This window comes from Vombatus ursinus, unplaced genomic scaffold (assembly GCF_900497805.2).
Source record: "Vombatus ursinus unplaced genomic scaffold, bare-nosed wombat genome assembly UNPS02015255.1, whole genome shotgun sequence".
Lineage (NCBI taxonomy): Eukaryota > Metazoa > Chordata > Mammalia > Diprotodontia > Vombatidae > Vombatus > Vombatus ursinus.
Window position 1 is genome coordinate 8,450,502 of NW_020955033.1, and position 19,300 is coordinate 8,469,801.

The window sequence follows — 19,300 nt, forward strand, 5'->3', positions numbered from 1 at the left end:
AGCTGTCCTGTCTGTGATTCCTTCTGGCCTTCCTTTTGTTCCCATCTTTGCATTAAAAAAAAAAGTCTTCACTGCCCTTCCTCCCTCTCCTACCCTGTCCTTTCCCTCTTCACTCCCATCCTTAACATGTCTGACCCCCCTCAAAAAAAAAAAAGAAAGAAAGTCAAAACTCTTGTAAAAGCAGTATTAGGAAAAACAAATCCTCACACTGGTTGTCTGAAAATGTATGTCATCTTCTGCTTCTTGAGTCCATCACTCCTCTATCAGGAGGCTGGATACCATGCTTCATCACTGATCTTTTGGAATCATGACTGGCCACTGCATTGATCAAAGTTCTTGAGTTTTTCAGAGTTGCTTTTATTTATTACCTATACATCAGGGAGATAATAGATCCAGTGAAGTGTGGAAGTTACATTTTGCTGGTATTTCTAATTTTAATAATAAATAAGTGCAATATTTAAAGTCACTTGGCACTTACATGATAATTGCTTCAGAAATATGAAACTGATAACACTTTATACATTAATGGAGGGAATGTGTATGTTATTATTTTAGGTTAGATGAAAAATGGATACAAATAAAGTTAACTTATTTCATTGGAATGTGCATTGGTATTACAACCCAAACTATGTATCCTTGTGATGACAGCTGTAGACAGACTGAAGATTAGCTGAATGATGACCCTACCTCCCTGGCCATTTTTTAATATGGCATGGGTTTTCTAGGTTAGATTTGTGAATGAATCTACATAACAGGAGTGAATAATGACGGAAGATTTCTGTCTAGCCAGTCACTGTGCTTTGGTCATTCAGGAGGCATTTAGTAAGTCTGCCATGTGCTGAAAACTGTGCTAGGTGCTAGGGATACAAACACCAAGAAGGAACCAATCTCTGCTCTCAAGTGGCCAGAAGAAGACATCTCTGAAATTGCATTCACTTTTGTGTTTTTAGGCAGTGGTAATTCAGCCATCAGTAAAATTGAAGCAGCTTAACTCCCAGTCTAATGCCGTCTCCTCAGAACAACAGCATTTTAAACTACTGCGATTTGTTTTATATTGGTATGCCATATATTCCATACAAGCAGTTAAACGGAATTCCAAAAGCTAATATTGCATACTTTTTGCTATTAAGAGAAAACTGATTCCTATTTTCTTTATGAATTTTCATACTTTTTTACATGTATAACATGGATGCTGTATTAGATCTCCTATTTAAACAAATACATTTTAAAAATACAGCACTATTTGTAAGAATTTGTTTTCAGCAATCCATTCTTTCACCTTTTGTTCTTTTTAGGTCAGTATGATGGCAAAGGGAAGCCATTACCAGAATATCATGCAAAAATAACTGGATTTGATGAACGGGTAAGGTGGCACACATTTTATTTTTCTTTATATAAGATTTTTGCTATGTGATAGGAGATCCTCTCTTGTGTGGAAAAGTGATATGTGTTTACAGTTTAAAAAAACTTTAAAATATATTTAATTTTATAATAGCATTTATGTAACATTTTAATATTTATAAGATGCTGTATATATCTTATCTCATTTGATCCTAAACCACTCTATGAGATAGATGTAATTATTATCCCCATTTTATAGATGAGGAAACTGAAGCAGGGGGAAGTTAAGTGACTTGCTCAGGGTCACACAACCAGTAAGCATCTGAGGCAGGCTATGAACTCAGATTTTCCTAATTCCCAGCCCAACACTCTGTCCATTCTGACACCTTCATCCTTACAACAACTATAAAAGGTAGTCAAGGTGGTAGTATTATCTGCATTTTACAGATGAATTAAAGCCTCAGAAAGGTTAAAAACTGGTTTTAATGTTTTTGTCCTTAGCACCTAGCACAGTGTTTTTCACATAGTAGGTACCTAATAAATGTTTATTGCATTGTATTGAAAGTTAGTTATCCAAGAGTGCACAGCTAGTAATTAGCAAATATTTAAGCACCAGCTCTGTGCCACGCACTGTTCTAGGCACCAAGATACAAAGACAAAAGTGAAACAGCCATTACCCTGAAGGAGCTTACATTCTATTGAGAGAGATAGCATGTTCATATGCACAGACACAAAGTGATCAGCAGGGGCAGGGTGGGCAGGAAAGGTTTGCTGTCGAGGGGAGTACATGAGCTGAATTTTGAAAGAAATTAGGGAGTCTAAAAAAGCAGAAATGAGGTGAAAGTGTGTTTTATGTATAGGGGACAGTCAAAGCCAGGGCACAGAGATTGGGAGTGGAGTACTATGTTTGGGCAATATTATGAATATCATGCAGGGCACTCCCCTTGCTCCTTTTCTCCTTTGGCAAGCTCATTTCCTGTGGATTCAATTACTAGTTCTTTATAGCTGACCCCCAAGTTTATCGTCTCTAGTTCTGGTCTCCTCCTGGGGCTCCAGTCTCACATTTCTGGCCATTTGCTGGATAGCGCCACATCGTTATCCAGCTGCCCCTTAAGTTAAGTCCATCCCAGACTAAACTTAGCTTTCCAAATCTGCTGCAGCCCCCGTTCCCTTTTCTGTTTCTGTTGAAAATACTCTCATCCTCCCAGTCAATCAAATTTGAAACCTGAGTGTCATCTGTGACTTTCCTTCTATCCAGGCAGTATTCAGTACTATGTTGGAAATGACTCCTTCTCTCTCCCCTTATTTACAGTCTTACTGTGAGCCTCCCAGTTCTTTATTTCTTGCCTAGCCAATTGTAATGACCTCCTACCTGTTCTTTGTGCTTCCAGGCTAATATTCATGTAGATATTAACCCAATTTTCCTAATGCATCACTTTTATGCCATTTCTTTTCTCAGAAATCTTCCATGGCTCTTTATTGGATACCAAATAAAATATTCACTCCTCACCATTATATTTAAGGCTCTTAACAATCTAGCTTCAACCTACCTTTTTAGCTTTATTTCACAGCCCTTTCACGTACTCTGGTTCTCCAGCCGAAGTGAAGAGAGTCTTCCCTTTGCATCCTGTCCTCTCTTGTCTCTGAGCCTTTTCTCATGCTAGCTCCTGTGCTTTGAATGGATTACTCCCAACTCCTGCTCCCATTATGCTACAATCATCTCCATCTGTTAAAACTCAGTTCAGGTGTCACTTCCTCTATAAAGTCATGCATGATCCATCTAGAAATATTCTAGTCAAATGAAGACTCTTGTTTCAGAATGGGAACCAAAGAATCTTGGATTTGGAAGGGATCTCAGAGGCCATTCTGGTCGAGTGCATCCCTAAACAGGAATGACTTTTTCAGTGTCCCCAACAAAGGTCCCCCAAGGGTGTTCCTGTGGCATCCCATTGCACTTTGGATAGCATTGAATGTTAGAAAGTCTCTCCTTAAATCAGACTAAAACCTGTCTCTGTGTGTCATGACTGTGTGGGTAGACTAATTGTGGAACTGAATGAGATCAAGATTCCACAGAATAATACCCAGTAATAAGCCTGAGGTTTCCTGGCTCTGTTAGTGGCCCAATTCGTACTCACCCTTTGAAGCTCCATCTAAAACATCTAAATATTTTTCTAAGGTAAAAGTCATGACATCCATCAGAAAGCCCAAACGTATCACCATTCGAGGCAATGATGAGAAAGAATATCCTTTCCTCGTGAAGGGAGGGGAGGATTTGAGACAGGATCAGCGTATCGAGCAACTTTTTGAGGTCATGAATATCATCCTTTCACGAGATGCTGCTTGTAGCCAACGGAACATGCGGTTAAAAACTTACCACGTCATCCCCATGACCACCAGGTAGGAATTCCATGAGGTTTGTAAGTCTGAAAAATGGCCAGTTTTGAAATAGTAAGAAGAAAAATCCTTTCATGAGAAAGTCTGACTGATGAGTTGTCCTCCCTTCATTCTCTTGGATGGTTGGACACCTGACCTCTCAGGCTTGTAAATATGACAGGAAAATGGAGGGACACTGGACTACTTGAAAAAAGCAGGGGATTTGACTTTTATCTCAGAAAAGGTGGGTAGCCAGGTCACATGAATTTCTATCTTGCTTAAATCCATTGGATTTATTTACCTAGCCTCTAGATGAAATTTTTAGCACAAACCCTTTGAACAATTGTCACAAACGCCCAATAGACTCATGTACCACTAAATGGGAACCACTGATCCAGAGGAAAAAACAAAAACTGTTTGTATCTAAATGTACGTGTACATCTGTTGATTTGTTACTTTTTAAATTGGAGTTTTATTCATACCTTGAATTTTTATTTCAGATTAGGATTGATTGAATGGATAGAAAACACCTGTACATTAAAGGAGCTTCTTTTAAGCAATATGTCTGAAGAGGAGAAAGCTGCTTATGAAAGGTAATACAGGGTTTTACTTGCTCTGAAGATTTGGGACTTAAATCCTTAGGTATGTGTGAAAGCTTAAAATTTAATTTGTCTAAAAAGGCTAGATTTTTTTCATAAACTGAATTTACAGATTCCTTTCTTAATCTGAGCCACTATCAATTGAGGTATTGTTTCCTTTAAAAAAAGAAAAACCTGTCTTCTGTTCCTCCACTTCTCCGATATTGTCATGAGGTACTTTCATTGTCCATTGTTCTTTTCTGCTTCATTATGAGATGACACTCTTATTTTATTGTACTTCTGAAACAAATGTAAACCTTTTACTCAAGCAAAAGAAATACAGATGAGGGTATTCCTATTTCCTATGACCTTGTGGAGATTGTGTGTTTGTTTCAGGATGTTCACATTGACTAGGATCAGTTAAGGCAGGGAAAAGAGGGAAGAACAATAACTAATTCTTTGTTTAGCTCTTAGCATAGAGTAATTGTTTGTTCTTCGTGCCATAAGAGAAAATGGGGCATTTCCAGATACGGCCTATGAATGCGCAAAAGCATTGAAAGAATTTGAAAACAGTCACTAATTCCATCTGTGATGTCACAGATTAGTCATTTGAGCCAGTGAACCATGTCACAGGTCAAAGACTTAGGTTCTGAATTACATACATTTGACCCTTTCTGAGTCTTAAGTCATGTGACTTAGCTTTCTATAAAGTAGAAGAACAGTGTCGACAGTTGTTATTAACATATGATGAAAATTATCTTGGCATTTTTCACAGATTTGAAGTCCAGTGTAAAGAATTTAGGTTGGATAAAATAGGATTTGAATAGGTAAAGAAATAAGATGTGGGAAGGGTAATTTCTCTAAGAGAGGGAGAAGTGTGAATAAAAGCATGGAGGTAGAAGGGGTGTTTTGTTTTTGCAAGAAATAATGATGCATCCTATTTTTCCAGAGGGTTTATGAAGGTGATTAACCTTAAAAGGAAGAGTTTGTGAGAGTTTATAAGCAGGGAGTACGAGTTTTGAAGCAGTGATGTATTGGACAAGAGGGAGAAAGAGTAGAGGCTGGGAGACCAGTTTGGAGTCTGCTATAGCAGCACAGGCATGAAAAAATGAGGGTCTGAAGCAGGGTTTTGTGTCCTTTGAAAACAAAGAACAAGAGTCGTTTTGGCAGAAGAATTAGCAGGCCTTAGTGACTCTATAGCATATAAGAGAGGACCAAAAAATTACACTGAAGACTTGAGCTTGGGTGAGTTCCTGTTTCTATCAATAGCAACATCATTTTTTTCTGGGGATGATTAAGGCTTGATTATCTTCCATCAGGAATTATTCAAGTAAAAGTAGGTAGAGTATGGTAAAGCTTTTCCTTCTGGGCAACATCATTATTAGCCAGGATTACCTTACTGGAGAAAGACAATCAGTGTTTCTCTTTAAGTGTTTCCCTTTAAGTAATTGAATTGTCTTCTCTAGAAGAGAAAAACTCAGTCCCTCAAGGTGTTGAAAATCTGTCTGCTAAAGCCAAGAATTCTGAGTTTGTCTGACTGACGTGTTGACTTGTGAGACACCAATTAGTCAACATCTTCTTGCCTCCACACCTCCATTCATAAAATGGAATCACAATATGGAGCCGCAACAGGCAGCTGTAGGCATTCATGGAAATGAATACAGTATACTAGGGCTATCTTACCTGTTTGAAAAAGAGACTTTCAGTCAGTTTTAAGTGACATTCTTACCAGTTTTACAAGCTAAAGATTTTTTTTTTACTTGTAGGAACAAGCAGAAAGGAGGCTTGAATCAAAAGGTCAATTTAGAAACTGACTTACAGTAATGAGTCACAGGAAATATACCATAAATGTATCAAATGAGATAACAAATGTAAAGTGCTTAGCACAGTGTCTGCTGCATAATAAACGCTTAATAAATGCTTATTTCCTTTTCTATCATAAATGTTTGAAATACTAACTTCCCTTACAGTAAGTTAACACTTTTGTACATTTGTAGGAAAAAATGATTAGTCTTTATAGCAGCAACCGAAGTTGGCTGAACCTGTACAATTCTGTATATTTCCCAGTGGGCCAAGCATTTCACATGTTCTCACAGATAACAGTGAGGACAGCATTTTAAATTCCAATTCTTGAGCAGCAATTTTTATTTTAAAATAATTCAGTCTTGTTTTAATTTGGGCTTTGATGTGTCTATAAATGAGGAGAAAGGATAATATTTTAAACAGGGGGAAAATAGGCTGAACCAACCTCTCCCCCTACCCCCTAAGTGTTTACGTGTGTTTTAAAAATGGCAGTGTGGAGGAGCATGATACTGCACATCTGTAGTGTCAGCTACCAGGAAAGGGGAGGCTGCTGAGCTCTGTTGAGCTCAAGAGTTCTGAGCCACAGTGGGCTTTGCTGATTGGGTTATCTACACTAAGTTTGGCATGAATGTGGTGAGCTCCCAGCAGTGAGGGGCAAACCAACTGAGGTTGGAAACAGCTATAGGCCTGCAAGTAGTCTCAATCCTTCCAGCCTGTTAGAAAGACCCAGTCTTTTTTTTTTTAAATAGCAATATGATACCTTACTCATCCACTTAAAACATCAGAATATGGTATAATACTGTACATTTATCAGTATGGCTTGATCAATAGACATTTTCTTTTAAAGTTTAGAGGGTTAAATTATCCCTGGTCTAAGTTGCTAGCTAGATAAAATATTTATTAAACACTTTTAATATGCCAGATACTTTAAGTGCTGGGAATACAGATAAAGGCAAATATAAGCTATCCCCTGACATCAAGAAGCTCATATTCTAATGGGAAAAGACAGCCCATCAAATGGAGCTAAAGAAGAGGGGGCGTGTTCTGGGAGCTGAACCAGGTTTGAGGTGAGCATGTCTAGCATGGGGACATCGTCCAGTCGAGGTCTGGAAAGGAACTTCACCAGTGAGAGGAGGAAGCTGCGGGGTGGAGGTATGGCCAGGCCACTTCCAGGAGGTGGAAAAGTAGTCTGGGGAGACCTGGGCTGAGTGAGGTGTGATTGTAATACAGTACAATTATATTAGATTTGTATTAAGCAGAAAATTATTGTGTCAGATTGTTTTTCGTTTTATGGCTGTGTGTTTAGACAGCAGGATAGAGTTAAAGTTTTTTAAGAGTTTTTTGCCAATGAAAGACAGTATATAAATTAAATTTCATATCCGCTATCCAGAATAAGAGGCTAACGTTCTGTAACATAATATAACAGAAGCTTAATTTTTTTCCCACACTCTTCTACTGAGAATGACACCAAACTATATATGAAATTGTCAGGGTGGGGCATATTCTGAAATCATATGATCCTAAAGAGAAACTGATTTTTGAATTCTGTTTTTAATTTCTATTGTTAGTGGACCCAAAGCCCCACATTTTGAATATGGTACCTGGCTAGCAAAAATGACTGGAAAACAAGATATTAGTGCCTATATGTTAATGTACAGGTAAGTGTGTTCTATAAATGGCTAATTAATTAACAAGTATGTACCAAGCCTGGTACTAAAGATACAGAGATTAAAAATTAGATACTTCCTTATCTCAAGAAGATTACATTCCATACCCAGTATGTGTCTGTGTTAATACACATATCTACAAAGTAAGTGCAAGGTGATTTTGCAGGGAGGGTGCTGGTGGCTAGGAGGTGTCATGGAAGGTTTCATGTAGAAAGAGCTGGATCTTGAAGAAAATAAGGAATTCTAAGAGATAGAAACAAGGAGAGTGTGCTGCACACTTAGGCAACGGCTGGTAGAAGCACCGAAATGAGAGAGAGCATGTTATAGGAGAGAAAACAGCAAGGCCAGCATGGCTGGACCAGAGAGTATGTGAAAGGGAGCAGAGTGGAATAAAGCTTGAACAATAGATTGGAATCAGGTGGTGAAGGGATTTAAACGCCAAATAGAGGAATTTGTATTTGATCCTAAAGGTATTAGGGAACCATCAGAGTTCAATGAATTAGAAAGGTCAGGTCTGTGTTTTAGGAAAATCACATTGACAGCTCTGGAAGATGGATTGGAATAGAGAAAGTCTTAAGGTAGTGAGAATTCTTGCAGAAGTCCAGGTGAGAGGTGAGGAGAGCCCACACTATGTTGGTAGCCATGGGAGTGGAGTAGGAAGATTTGGCAGCTGATTGGAAACATAGGATGAGAGAGAGAGAGGAGTCAAGGAAGTCTGCAAACTTGGGAGACTGTTTGAATCTGCTGTTGAAGTTTGGAATTTGAAAGGTTGAGTAAACGACTGGATACCAGAGCTCAGGAGAAAAAAAAAAAAAACAAGGCTCGATTTATATATTTAAGTGTTATCTACATTAGAGATGTTAGGTGAACCCATGGAAACTGATGAGGTCACCAAGCGAGAGAGGAGGGAAAGAAAAGAGAAGAGGGTCCAGGATAGAGCCTTAGTGGACACACACAGTCAGGCATGATATCGATGGCGATCCTGCAAAGGGGATCAGAAAGGACTGGTCCAACAGGAAGAAAAAGACCCAAGAGACAGCTGTCACAGAAACCCAGAGAGGAGAGAAGACACAGGAAGAGGAGGTGGTCAGCCGCATCTCTTGTTGAAGAGAGGTCCGCAAGGAGGAGGGCTGAGAAAAGGCCGTTGGATTTGACAACTTAGGGGTCTTGTGTAACTTCGGAGACAGTATAGACAGATTTCTGTAAATTTGCATTGCAAAATTCAGCTCTCCTGCCTGCAGGTGGCAGTTGAGAAGTGAGTGCCAAGTTCCATATTGTATACCTCACAGAGTTGTGGTAAGGAAAGCATTGTGTTTTGTAAGTCTTCAAATGCTGTGTAAAATGTAAATTACTGTTACATATTATTATTATTATTGCTTCTTTCTATTTCTAGGAAAATTTTAGTTACTATTAAGTGTAATATATTTTAATGAAAGAAGTTAGGTTCTTAATTGTGTTTTTTGATGCTCATATTTCTAAATTAATATGCTTTACATTTTTTTTCTTGAATACAGTATGTTGTAGTGGTAGTATTGTTTTTTTGTGTTTTTTCTTAAATGATATTCATTAATTCAAGTTAAAAAAAATTTTAATTAAGCATCTGTTATGTGAAAAGCAGAGGTAGTACAGCATATTGAATTAGAGACTTGGCCTTGGAGCCAGGGACACCTGGCTTCAAGTTCTGCCTGTGGTACACACTGACTGAGAGTCCCTGGGCAAGTCATTTAACCTGTCTATGCTTTAGGCAATTCTCTAAGACTATTAATTGCAGAAATCAGTTACCAACATGAATTAATAGAGGAGAGGGAGTATCCTTACCTCAGAGTTTCCTATACCAGTGAAAACACAGATATCCTGTCCCTACCTTTATACCTGTGTGAAAACCACCGTGCTATTTTCTTCCCTTATGGGAATGAATGATTGAATGGATAAGTATTGAGTGCTTACTATGACTAAGTACAGGGATACAAATAATAAAGCAGTTTCTGCTCTTGAGTTAACACTGTAGTTGGGGAGAAAACACATCTAGAAGGGTTCAGATTCAGGGCAAATGGAAAGGCCAGGAAACCCTGTGAATGTGTGGACAGGGCAGTTCGCAATGCCTCGGGGTGCCCCAGGGCAGATGGTGAGGCCCAGAGGACTTTAGGACACAGTGGCAGGACAGATGATAAGGACAGGTATCCTCTGTCTTACCAGAAGGATTGTAGTTGATGAATCGTGGCTTACGGAAGCGGTGAACGGTCTTGGCCCATAGTGGGTACTCAGTGTTTACTGATTGATTGATGTCTCCTTGGCCCTGAGTGAGAAGGATTGAGGGTCCTAACCTGCGGCTCTGGAGGGGGATGGGCCAGCCAAAGAATCAGAGTGTAGTAGGGATTTTTTGGTATCCCCAAAGAGACGGGGATGTCATAGACACTGATGGCTAGCCAAGATCAAGAAAAGGGAAGAAGGGGTCTTTGAGGGAGGGTTGGAGGAAGAACTCCTGCATGGCTAATACTTCCTGAAGCCCGGTCAGGGTGACCAGTCAGGGGAGGGGGGAGAAGGGCAGCATCATTGGCAGCTCTTCTTGCCGTGCTGTGCCGACCCAGGGGCTCCAGGTAGCCCTGACTGAATGAGCCTCAAAGATAAGACGCGTGTGTAGAATATGGAAGCTGTAAAGGAGAGGCGCAAACAGTGCTTTCCTGTAAAGCAGGCCACAGGACATGAGCTTTTGGGATTTATTGCTGTATCTGTAGACTAACAAGTAGAAGTTAATGTTACACTTTCACCATAGTTCTTTTTGTATTGAGATGATGTGATTTTATCCTAATAAATGATCAGAATTCTTCAGTGGTATGTGGAGGCAGCTAGGTGGCACTGTGGCTACAACTCTGAAACTAATTCAAATCTGGCCTCAGACACTTAACTAGCTATGTAACCCTGGGCAAGTCACTTAACCTCTATCTGCCTCAGTTTCCTTATCTGTAAAATGGAGATAATAATAGCACGTACCTCCTAGAGTGGTTGTGAGGATAAATGAGATATTCATAAAGTGCTTTGCAAACCTTAAGGCCCTATAGAAATACTAGCTCTAGTAAAATAGATTATGAACAGATCATCCAAAAACAGTCATTTGATACTTGAGTTTCATTTGAAGCAAACATTTTAAAAAATTAAATTTCAAGAATTTCAGTGCTGAATTTCAATTTCGATAAATTTGTGTCATTTAATCACAGACGAGCTAATCGTACTGAAGCTACCACATCTTTCAGAAACCGAGAGAGTAAAGTACCAGCAGATTTGTTAAGGTGAGTAAACTTCATCTAACTTTTTTGAAATCATATGTCTGTACTAGTTAATGAGACATTGCTTCTGAATTCCATAGGAGGGCCTTTGTTAAAATGAGCACAACCCCTGAGGCCTTTCTGGCTCTTCGATCCCATTTTGCCAGTTCTCATGCACTGTTGTGTATCAGCCACTGGATCCTAGGGATAGGAGATCGGCATCTATCCAATTTTATGATCAACATGGAGACGGGTGGCATGATTGGAATAGATTTTGGGCATGCATTTGGATCAGCTACACAGGTATGTTTTTTAGAGCCTTTAAAGTATGGTATTGGGCTGCTCTTTTCTGTTGATTTAGTTGTCACATAGCAGTCTAATATTATCAAGCAGTTATGGCAGGACCCTATAAATTTGATTATTGGAATTTTTCCACCTCCTCTTTTTTGTGCAGTATATTCACAGGAAAGGCAGGGTTCACATTCTCCTTCATGTTATACAAACACCATATAAATGCAGTAATGGTTAAAGGATGGTTGTAAACTTATATCTTGAGATTTTTAGTAAATATTTTTTATTTTCTATGTGACTTTATTTTTCTCCTCTTTAGTTTCTCCCAGTCCCTGAGTTGATGCCTTTTCGTCTAACTCGCCAATTTATCAATCTGATGTTACCAATGAAAGAAACTGGTCTTATCTACAGTGTCATGGTGCATGCTCTAAGAGCCTTTCGCTTAGATCCAGATCTTCTCATCAGCACCATGGATGTATTTGTAAAGGAACCTTCTTTAGATTGGAAGGTAGGTTTTGGCTATATTAAGTTTTCTATTCTACTGTATCCTCGCTGAATTATAAACCTGAGAGGCATCAGATTATAACTTTAGTAAAGCTTTTACATATTTTTATTGCTTTGTATAGTGTTATTTGAAACTAATATTTAAATTGTAGATGATAAATGTCAGACTCATCTTGCCTGAAAACTAACTATATAAAAACTAAGCAGAAGCCAGAGCAACAAATAGTTGTTCATCTTGGATAAGGTGGAGGAAAGGAAAGCTCAGTGAAGGCTGACATAGTTGAGCTATGGGTGGAAATATAATTCTTTTGATGTTCTTTCTGTGACATAATGTCTAAAAGTTGGAAACATTTAACAGTGAACTTACCTGAATCACATATTTATTTTTATTACTTAGTATTTTGTGTCCCCCCCCAGTATACCTCAGAGTTTCTTTGTAAGCCATAAAGAAGTAAAGTTAGTGAACCTCTTCATGTGTAACTGAACATATATTCAAAAATAACTTCAATCTACTCCATCTCGTTAAATTCATAAACACTGGCATACATTTTTAACACTGCCTAGTATAATTGGGCATAGACATCAGTTTGCCTAGAGAAGTTTGTTTGGGAATTTGTTCTGTGTGACTGTGGTCATGATTATATAATTGCTAAGTAGAGGAAAAAACACTGTTGTTCTCTCTTAGAACTTTGAACAAAAGATGTTGAAAAAAGGAGGATCATGGACCAGAGAAATAAACATCACTGAAATAAACTGGTATCCTTTACAGAAAATAAATTATGCTAAGAGAAAGTTAGCAGGAGCCAATCCTGCAGTCATTACCTGGTAAGTGTTACTTACTTATATGAGACTCGTTAGATTTTGTGTTAATGACCAAAATTGCCCTTGCTGAGATGAAGAAAATAAACTTTTTTTTTAACCAGTCTTAAAAGATTATCTGAGACTTCTAGGGTGGAGAAGGGGGTTGGAGAAGGATGAAAAAAAAGAGTCATTTGACCATCCAAGAGAATATTGTATTTGTATACTACAAAGTTTTCTTTTTCCTTTAGCTCTTTATTAAGGAAGCCTAAAAGGTATAGCAACTAAACAGAAAACTTGAAAGCATCGACTCCTGTTACATCTTAACCTCAGATACTTATCTTTATTGATACTAGGTTTTCATTTAGAAATGCTGATTTAGACTCAGTGTTCTCAGTTCTTCATTCTAATCATCAGAACCTTCCAAAAATGGAATGGATTACTTGAGTTTTCCATGATTCTAGGTATTTGAGTAGAGGCTAGATGATGATGATGCTTTGTTAGGGATGCTGTAGAGAGGATCAGTGCATCCATCAGGGTACCTCTGGATGATCTGAAAGGTCCTCCCCAACACTAAGGACGATTTTCCTGAGATTTCAAGCAAATCTAAGTGTCCAAAACCGCTTTTTACTTCCATAACTGGAAGGAGAAAGTTATTCTTAGGAATTAAGAAGGAAAATGACCAGAGGAAAACTTGATGAACTCTGTAGCTTTTGCTTAAGGAGATGATCTCTAAGGTCCTTTCCCCTTCTAAAAATCCTATGATTCCATGGAATCGGGCTTGTTGAATTTACTGTAAGTGATGAAATGAAGAGATTATCATAGCACAGTAAGGAATACAGCCATAGAAAGAAACAAATACATGGTTTAAAATAATGTGATTTTTATTTCAGTGATGAATTACGCCTGGGCCACGAGAAGGTCTCTGCCTTTGAGTATTATGTGTCTGTAGCTCGAGGAAATAGAGATTACAACATTCGTGCTCAACAACCAGAGGACAGGCTTTCTGAAGAGACTCAAGTCAAGTGTCTTGTGGATCAGGCTACAGACCCCAATGTGCTTGGCAGGACTTGGACAGGATGGGAGCCCTGGATGTAACTCTGGAGAGAAGAGGGAAGTATCAAAGAAAAATACGTGAAGTTCTTAGAAGTAAATAGGCCCATCTTCCTGAAGCACTGAAGAAAAGAAAACTAGTTTGAACTTCGTTTTGTGGAATTGAATATAATTCATCGTCATGATTCAAAATTAATGCCATTGTAACAGTAAGAATAACGTTTTATAGCAGGAGAAAAAATATAGGCCCACACCAAGACCAAAGATGAGATGCTTTTTAAAAAACTATCGGTCTTTTTCATTTAAGCATGTTGTAGATGCTCAAGTTAGCTATCCACCTACATTCATTGTGATTTTATCCACCATCATCTTGGGAAGTTTCTTAGCAAACCAACAACTAATGAGGTTGAAATTTTCATGTATTATTCAAACTGGTCATAGGAATGGGAGGTAATGGCCCACCTGTAGCAAGACTTTGGGGAAAAAAAAAAAGACCAAAAGCATACATTATTTACTGCTTGTAATTACTGTTCTTTAACTTTTCTTTATAAATAAAACAATAGTAGACCCTTACTAATGTCTTATTTTGGATCCATTTTATAGGTTGTTTTTTTTTTTTTCTCCTCTTCCCAATTCTGGCAGATTTACTTAAAAGAAAAAATTCTTTGAGAAAAATTTGACCTATATGACCAATTTCTGCCAGTCTGATCCATAAAGGAGAAAAGATAAAAGTGCCTTGAGTTAAATATATACATTTACATTCCTCTCTTATCCTCAGCACAAAGATAACTTCAGTGAACCCCCACGTATGCTGACAAATGATACCAAAGTACAAAGCGTCTTGTTTGTGAAATATTAAAAATGACTCTACATTTAAAGAAATTCCATACTTCAAACACAAAACTGCAAGCATTACAGATCAATGAAGAACTCATTTACAATTAACAAGATTGTGTAATTAAAAATCACTTCTTTAGTAAGCACTGAAGTCTCAGCTCCTCTTAACATGTCCTCAGGCCAGTGATGCTTTTTATGGTGACTAATTTTTTGGAACCATTCTTAGACTTTGGTGTGAAATAAGATTGGGCTTAAATGATGGTAGGTATAATAAAGTTAATATTGGACACAACATGTCTGGCAGGTATGAAGTTGTAAAGTCTAGAGTTAGGGCTTATTAAAAGGAAAATGAATAATACAGGTTGGTTGTCTTTTTTTTTTTGAAGTAGTTTCGAAAGAATAATTCAACTTCTCTAGTAACGCGTTGTGTCACTAGTTAATTCTAGTATAGTCAGATGGATCCCATTATGGCACTGAAACATTTATAGTTTGTGAAGAGTGTTCTCAACAAATGACATTTATTCAGCTGAAATATTTTATCTTTTCAGGAAAAATAAGGGAGATCATGTATGTGAAAATCTACTATGTATATAATCCAGTGGATACTTTTTGCTGCAACATGGAGACAATCAGACCAGAATTTAGCTAACTTTTGATTTGGACTGTTCAAAAAATATTCCATTTTCTTTAGCTGTTGTAATTTTGATTTTTTTTCCCTCACATATGCAAATGGAACTGAATACATCCAATCCCGATTTTAAATGTTTGTTTCCTGATAATGTAGAATGAGGTTGATTTGTCTGCATTATGTGAAATTACTGAAACTTGTGAACTACTTTTTACATTTTATATCAATAAAAGAAATGTCACTTCAAGTTTACTGTATGGAAGTGTCTTCAATCAGAGCTTTCTGCTTGGAAATGACGACATAACTAATTATGAGTACATTAAAAAAAATCCCCAAGCTGCAGCTTACCTTGTGTTCAAAAACCAATTGTAAAACTCAGTCAAGGGGCAGCTAGGTGGTACAGTGAATAGAGCACCAGCTCTGGAGTCAGGAGGACCTGAAGTCAAATCCAGCCTCAGATACTTGACGCTTACTAGCCATATGACCCTGGGCAAGTCACTTAACCCTGATTGCCTCACTCAAAAAAAGAAAAAACAAAAAAACTCGGTCAAGATGGTGAATTCCCTCATCACACGTCTATGAGGGACACGTCTGACTACTTTGACCTGTAACTGAAGAGCAAAACTTAGGCTTGTGGTTGTTTTGCAAATAGTAATGTCATACCTGGAGCTACCCCAAGACTGATGACATGGTAAGGTCAGCATCACCCAAACCAATAGCTCTTAGCCCTCACCGATGCGTTTCCTTTTAAGTTAGTATTTTATCACAAGGACCTCATGTAGTGAATCGTGGTATCAACCAGTATCCAATAACGATGAAAACAGATCAAATACTGTCACTTCCCGAGCCACCTATTCCCACAATCCTGACTCCCAGCCTCTCAAGTCGCTAAAGCTACCAGTTGTGGCTCAGGTTCAGTAGCTGTGCTAGAGCTCACTCTCGACCTATTGACACGTGAATGGGGGGAAACACTTGCCACCACAAAAACGGTTGATGTGGGTTCCGTGTCTCCATTATTGGATGCTACAAGAATAACGAGAGATTAGGTCCCAGCTGTTGATCACGTGTTTAGGAGCAGTCTCACTGAGGCCCAAGGCAGACATCTGGAGGAGTAATGAAACCTGAAGCAGTATCAATGCTATGCTGCGTCATACCCAAAGGAGGCCCTCAGCAGGAGGGGAAAGGAAGTCATCTACAAAACGGGCAGGATGCAATATGCCCACCTAATTTTTTTGTTTTGGCTGCTTTCCTTCCTAATGCTCTTTTCAAAGTCTCCTTCCCGGAAATGTTCCAGTGCTGCTGCCTGCTGTGGTACAGCCTCCAGGGATCATAGTCAGTCTCAAAGATTACCTAGAGTAAATTTAAAGAGATCCCTACTAATTATGATGGGAGAAGGATATTTAGTTTTTAAGGAAAAGCATTTATACTTCTGAAACTGAAGCATCTTTTTTCTTTTTCTGCTGCTAGACTAAAGCCTGGTTTTACTACATCTGGCTCCCAAGCTTCTTGATAGAGCATCAGAGTTTGGCATGCCCTACAACCATAGGGAATGCCTTGGGTTTGCAGGGACTCTGGCTCCAGGTGTGGGAACCAGTAGAAAAAATTGAGATCTCAAAAGACAAGCCGAGATTTTTTTGCCGGAAACTGAATAGATTAAAATCATTTTATCCCCAAAGGACTGTGACTATGAAAGGACAGCCCCGAATGAAGTGCATCAATGTGGTCAGAACACTAGGGAACAAAATAAATATATTAGGATGTCAGAAGGAGGCCTTTGTCGTACCAAACAATAAATAACCAAATACAAATGCACTAAAATACACGGCACTGCATTTGTCTTAAAATTTCCAGTGGGTCTATTGTTTTAATAACAGTGTACTGAGTAATGCGTTAGGAAGGCAAAACATTTTCAGTTGTCCCTTTGGGACCGGCTCATTGAACAACTGGTATATGTAAAGCACTGTTTGGAACTGAGGCTTCCAACATGAAATCAGACCCCATCCCTGCCTTCGTGGAGCTGACAGTCTAATAGATAAGAAAATGAATGAAAGGTTTTTAGATGATTGTGGTAGGTAAATAAGTATAACATTGTTTTCATTTAATTTAGAAATTAGCTTTGTAGTGTTATGTCATGACTTCATCGTTTGGTAGGCATTTAATAAATGCTTGTTAAATTATAAATATGGAACACTACTGAATCTTTTTTTTGGGATATTCTCTAAGGCAGAGGGTTATTTCACATGTAGTTTTGAGTATAATGTCAAAATCATTTAGTAAACAAGATAAATGTTACCATACGGTACCCTGAAGTGTCATGAAGTTTGGCCAGCTTATTCCATGCATCCTAAAATGGTTTGTCATGCAGAGGTTCACTAAGTAAGGCTCACTAACTGAAGTTTGCTGCTTACATGAAACTTAAATGCTAATCACTGGAGGATATCGGTGACACAAAGGGGATACTAACTGTACTTAGTGATTGATATTAGGGGAGAGCACACCCAAATGATCTATCATTAGAAAAACCCACCTCAACCCTGAAGGGGTGCCCCTGTCAGGAAGCTCTCTGTGAATCTCCATTTTATACCACTTGTAGCAATCCATTAAAAAAAGGACTATTGGTGTATTCAAAAGGTTGGCCCTTAGCCCTTGATCAGGAAGCTTTGACCAAGTACTTACCTGGTGTCCATTTCCTACTATGCTAGACCTAGTAGGTTATACAGGAGAAAAAGAAGATACGGTTCTTGCCCTCAAGGAGCTTATAATCTAAAAGTAAGCAGAAAACAATTATAAAGAAACTCTAAGACAAGCTAATTCAAGTCAATGCAATAAACACTAAGAACTCTGTCCATTTTGCTAAGGAAAAAGTACAAGAATGCATACAGTGAAAGATTTGTAGTCTTAAGACATGTTCAGAGAATCTTGTGTTGAAGCCTGAAAAATATAGAATTTGGATTGGTGGAAAGGAGGTTTTGAGGTTTGCAGTAAGGAACAATATTCATGTTTTGTTCTCTAGTGGATGAGGCATATTTATCATGAAATATCCATTGGTGGGAACCAAGGCCAGAAATGAGAAGATTGGTTGGGAAGCTGTTACTATGATAGTGCATGCGTTTGGTAATGAGGATTTGCACCAGGGTGATCATGGTTAGAATAAAAAAGTTATTCATGCAAAGAGATGTTTCCAAGGTGGAACATCTAGGCTTTAGTGAGGTGATTTGATGTGGGGAGAGGAAAGGCAATACCAGTGTTTCAAACATGGGTGACTGGGTAAGTATCAATGATGGAGAAAGGGAATCTAGGAGAAGGAAGAGCTTGGCAGTAGCTAGATAGAGCTAGATAGAGCACTGAGCTTGGAGTCAGAAAGCTCAAGTTCAAATCCTGCTTCAGATAGTCAATAGCTGTGTGGCTCTGAATAGGTCTATGTTTCCACATCTATAAAATGAAGGTGTTGCAATCAATGGCCTGTAAGATCCCTTTAGGCTCTAAATCTATGATCCTTTAAATTTGGGGAGGTTTGGTTTTTTTTCTTTGGCTAAGCAATGGGGTTAAGTGACTTGCCCAGGGTCACACAGTTAGTAAGTGTTATGTATCTGAGGCCAGATTTGAACTCAGGGCCTCCTGAGTCCAGGGCCAGTGCTCTATCCACTGCACCACCTAGCTACCCCATAATGGGGAGTTTTCAAATGTTATTTTACAGAGGGATCCTCACAAGGTACAACTGTAGGGAAAATGGTAAAACTGCATTGGACCTGTCTGACTGCACTGCAATTCCAACTAAAAAAGGCTTTTCCTAACTCTGTGGTCAGGATACCAGCCCCAGTGACAGAATGTCTGCCCTGCTCCCTAGCTGTCCAAGACGCTTCCATTCCAAGCCATCAGCTGAGTAGGGTTAAGCACTTTGGACATTCACCAGATCCCTCTCTATACATTAAAAAAAAGGACAGAAAGAGAACCAAAAGACGTTTGGAAAGAAGTAGACACACAAAACAGTTTGGGAAGAAACTTGTAGAATTTTTACATTTATTTTTTAAAGCAAGTAGTATAAAGTAGAGATTCACAGAGGCCTGACTCTGTCTCCCACTTGGGGATCCAGGAATACCCCTAGAGGGTTGGGGTGGCTTTTTCTAATGATTTATCATTCTGGCATGTTTTCCCATCATATCA

The 19,300-nt window shown here is 38.6% G+C and overlaps 1 protein-coding gene across 4 annotated transcripts in view; it reads left to right on the forward strand.

Annotated features, from left to right (window-relative positions):
* The window catches only part of LOC114031680 (DNA-dependent protein kinase catalytic subunit-like), a 167,918-nt gene extending 152,535 nt beyond the window's left edge, over positions 1 to 15,383 (forward strand). For 3 of the 4 annotated variants that reach the window (XM_027846827.1, XM_027846830.1, XM_027846828.1), the window contains 9 exons: positions 1,296 to 1,363; positions 3,518 to 3,738; positions 4,215 to 4,307; positions 7,664 to 7,753; positions 10,978 to 11,049; positions 11,127 to 11,328; positions 11,636 to 11,824; positions 12,506 to 12,645; positions 13,512 to 15,383. In XM_027846827.1, the coding sequence (XP_027702628.1) occupies positions 1,296 to 1,363; positions 3,518 to 3,738; positions 4,215 to 4,307; positions 7,664 to 7,753; positions 10,978 to 11,049; positions 11,127 to 11,328; positions 11,636 to 11,824; positions 12,506 to 12,645; positions 13,512 to 13,716 (1,280 nt within the window). In that variant the 3' untranslated portion in view covers positions 13,717 to 15,383. The remainder of the gene's footprint in view (positions 1 to 1,295; positions 1,364 to 3,517; positions 3,739 to 4,214; positions 4,308 to 7,663; positions 7,754 to 10,977; positions 11,050 to 11,126; positions 11,329 to 11,635; positions 11,825 to 12,505; positions 12,646 to 13,511) is intronic. The other variant, XM_027846829.1, reaches the window with a different exon arrangement.
* Positions 15,384 to 19,300: the final 3,917 nt, after the last annotated feature.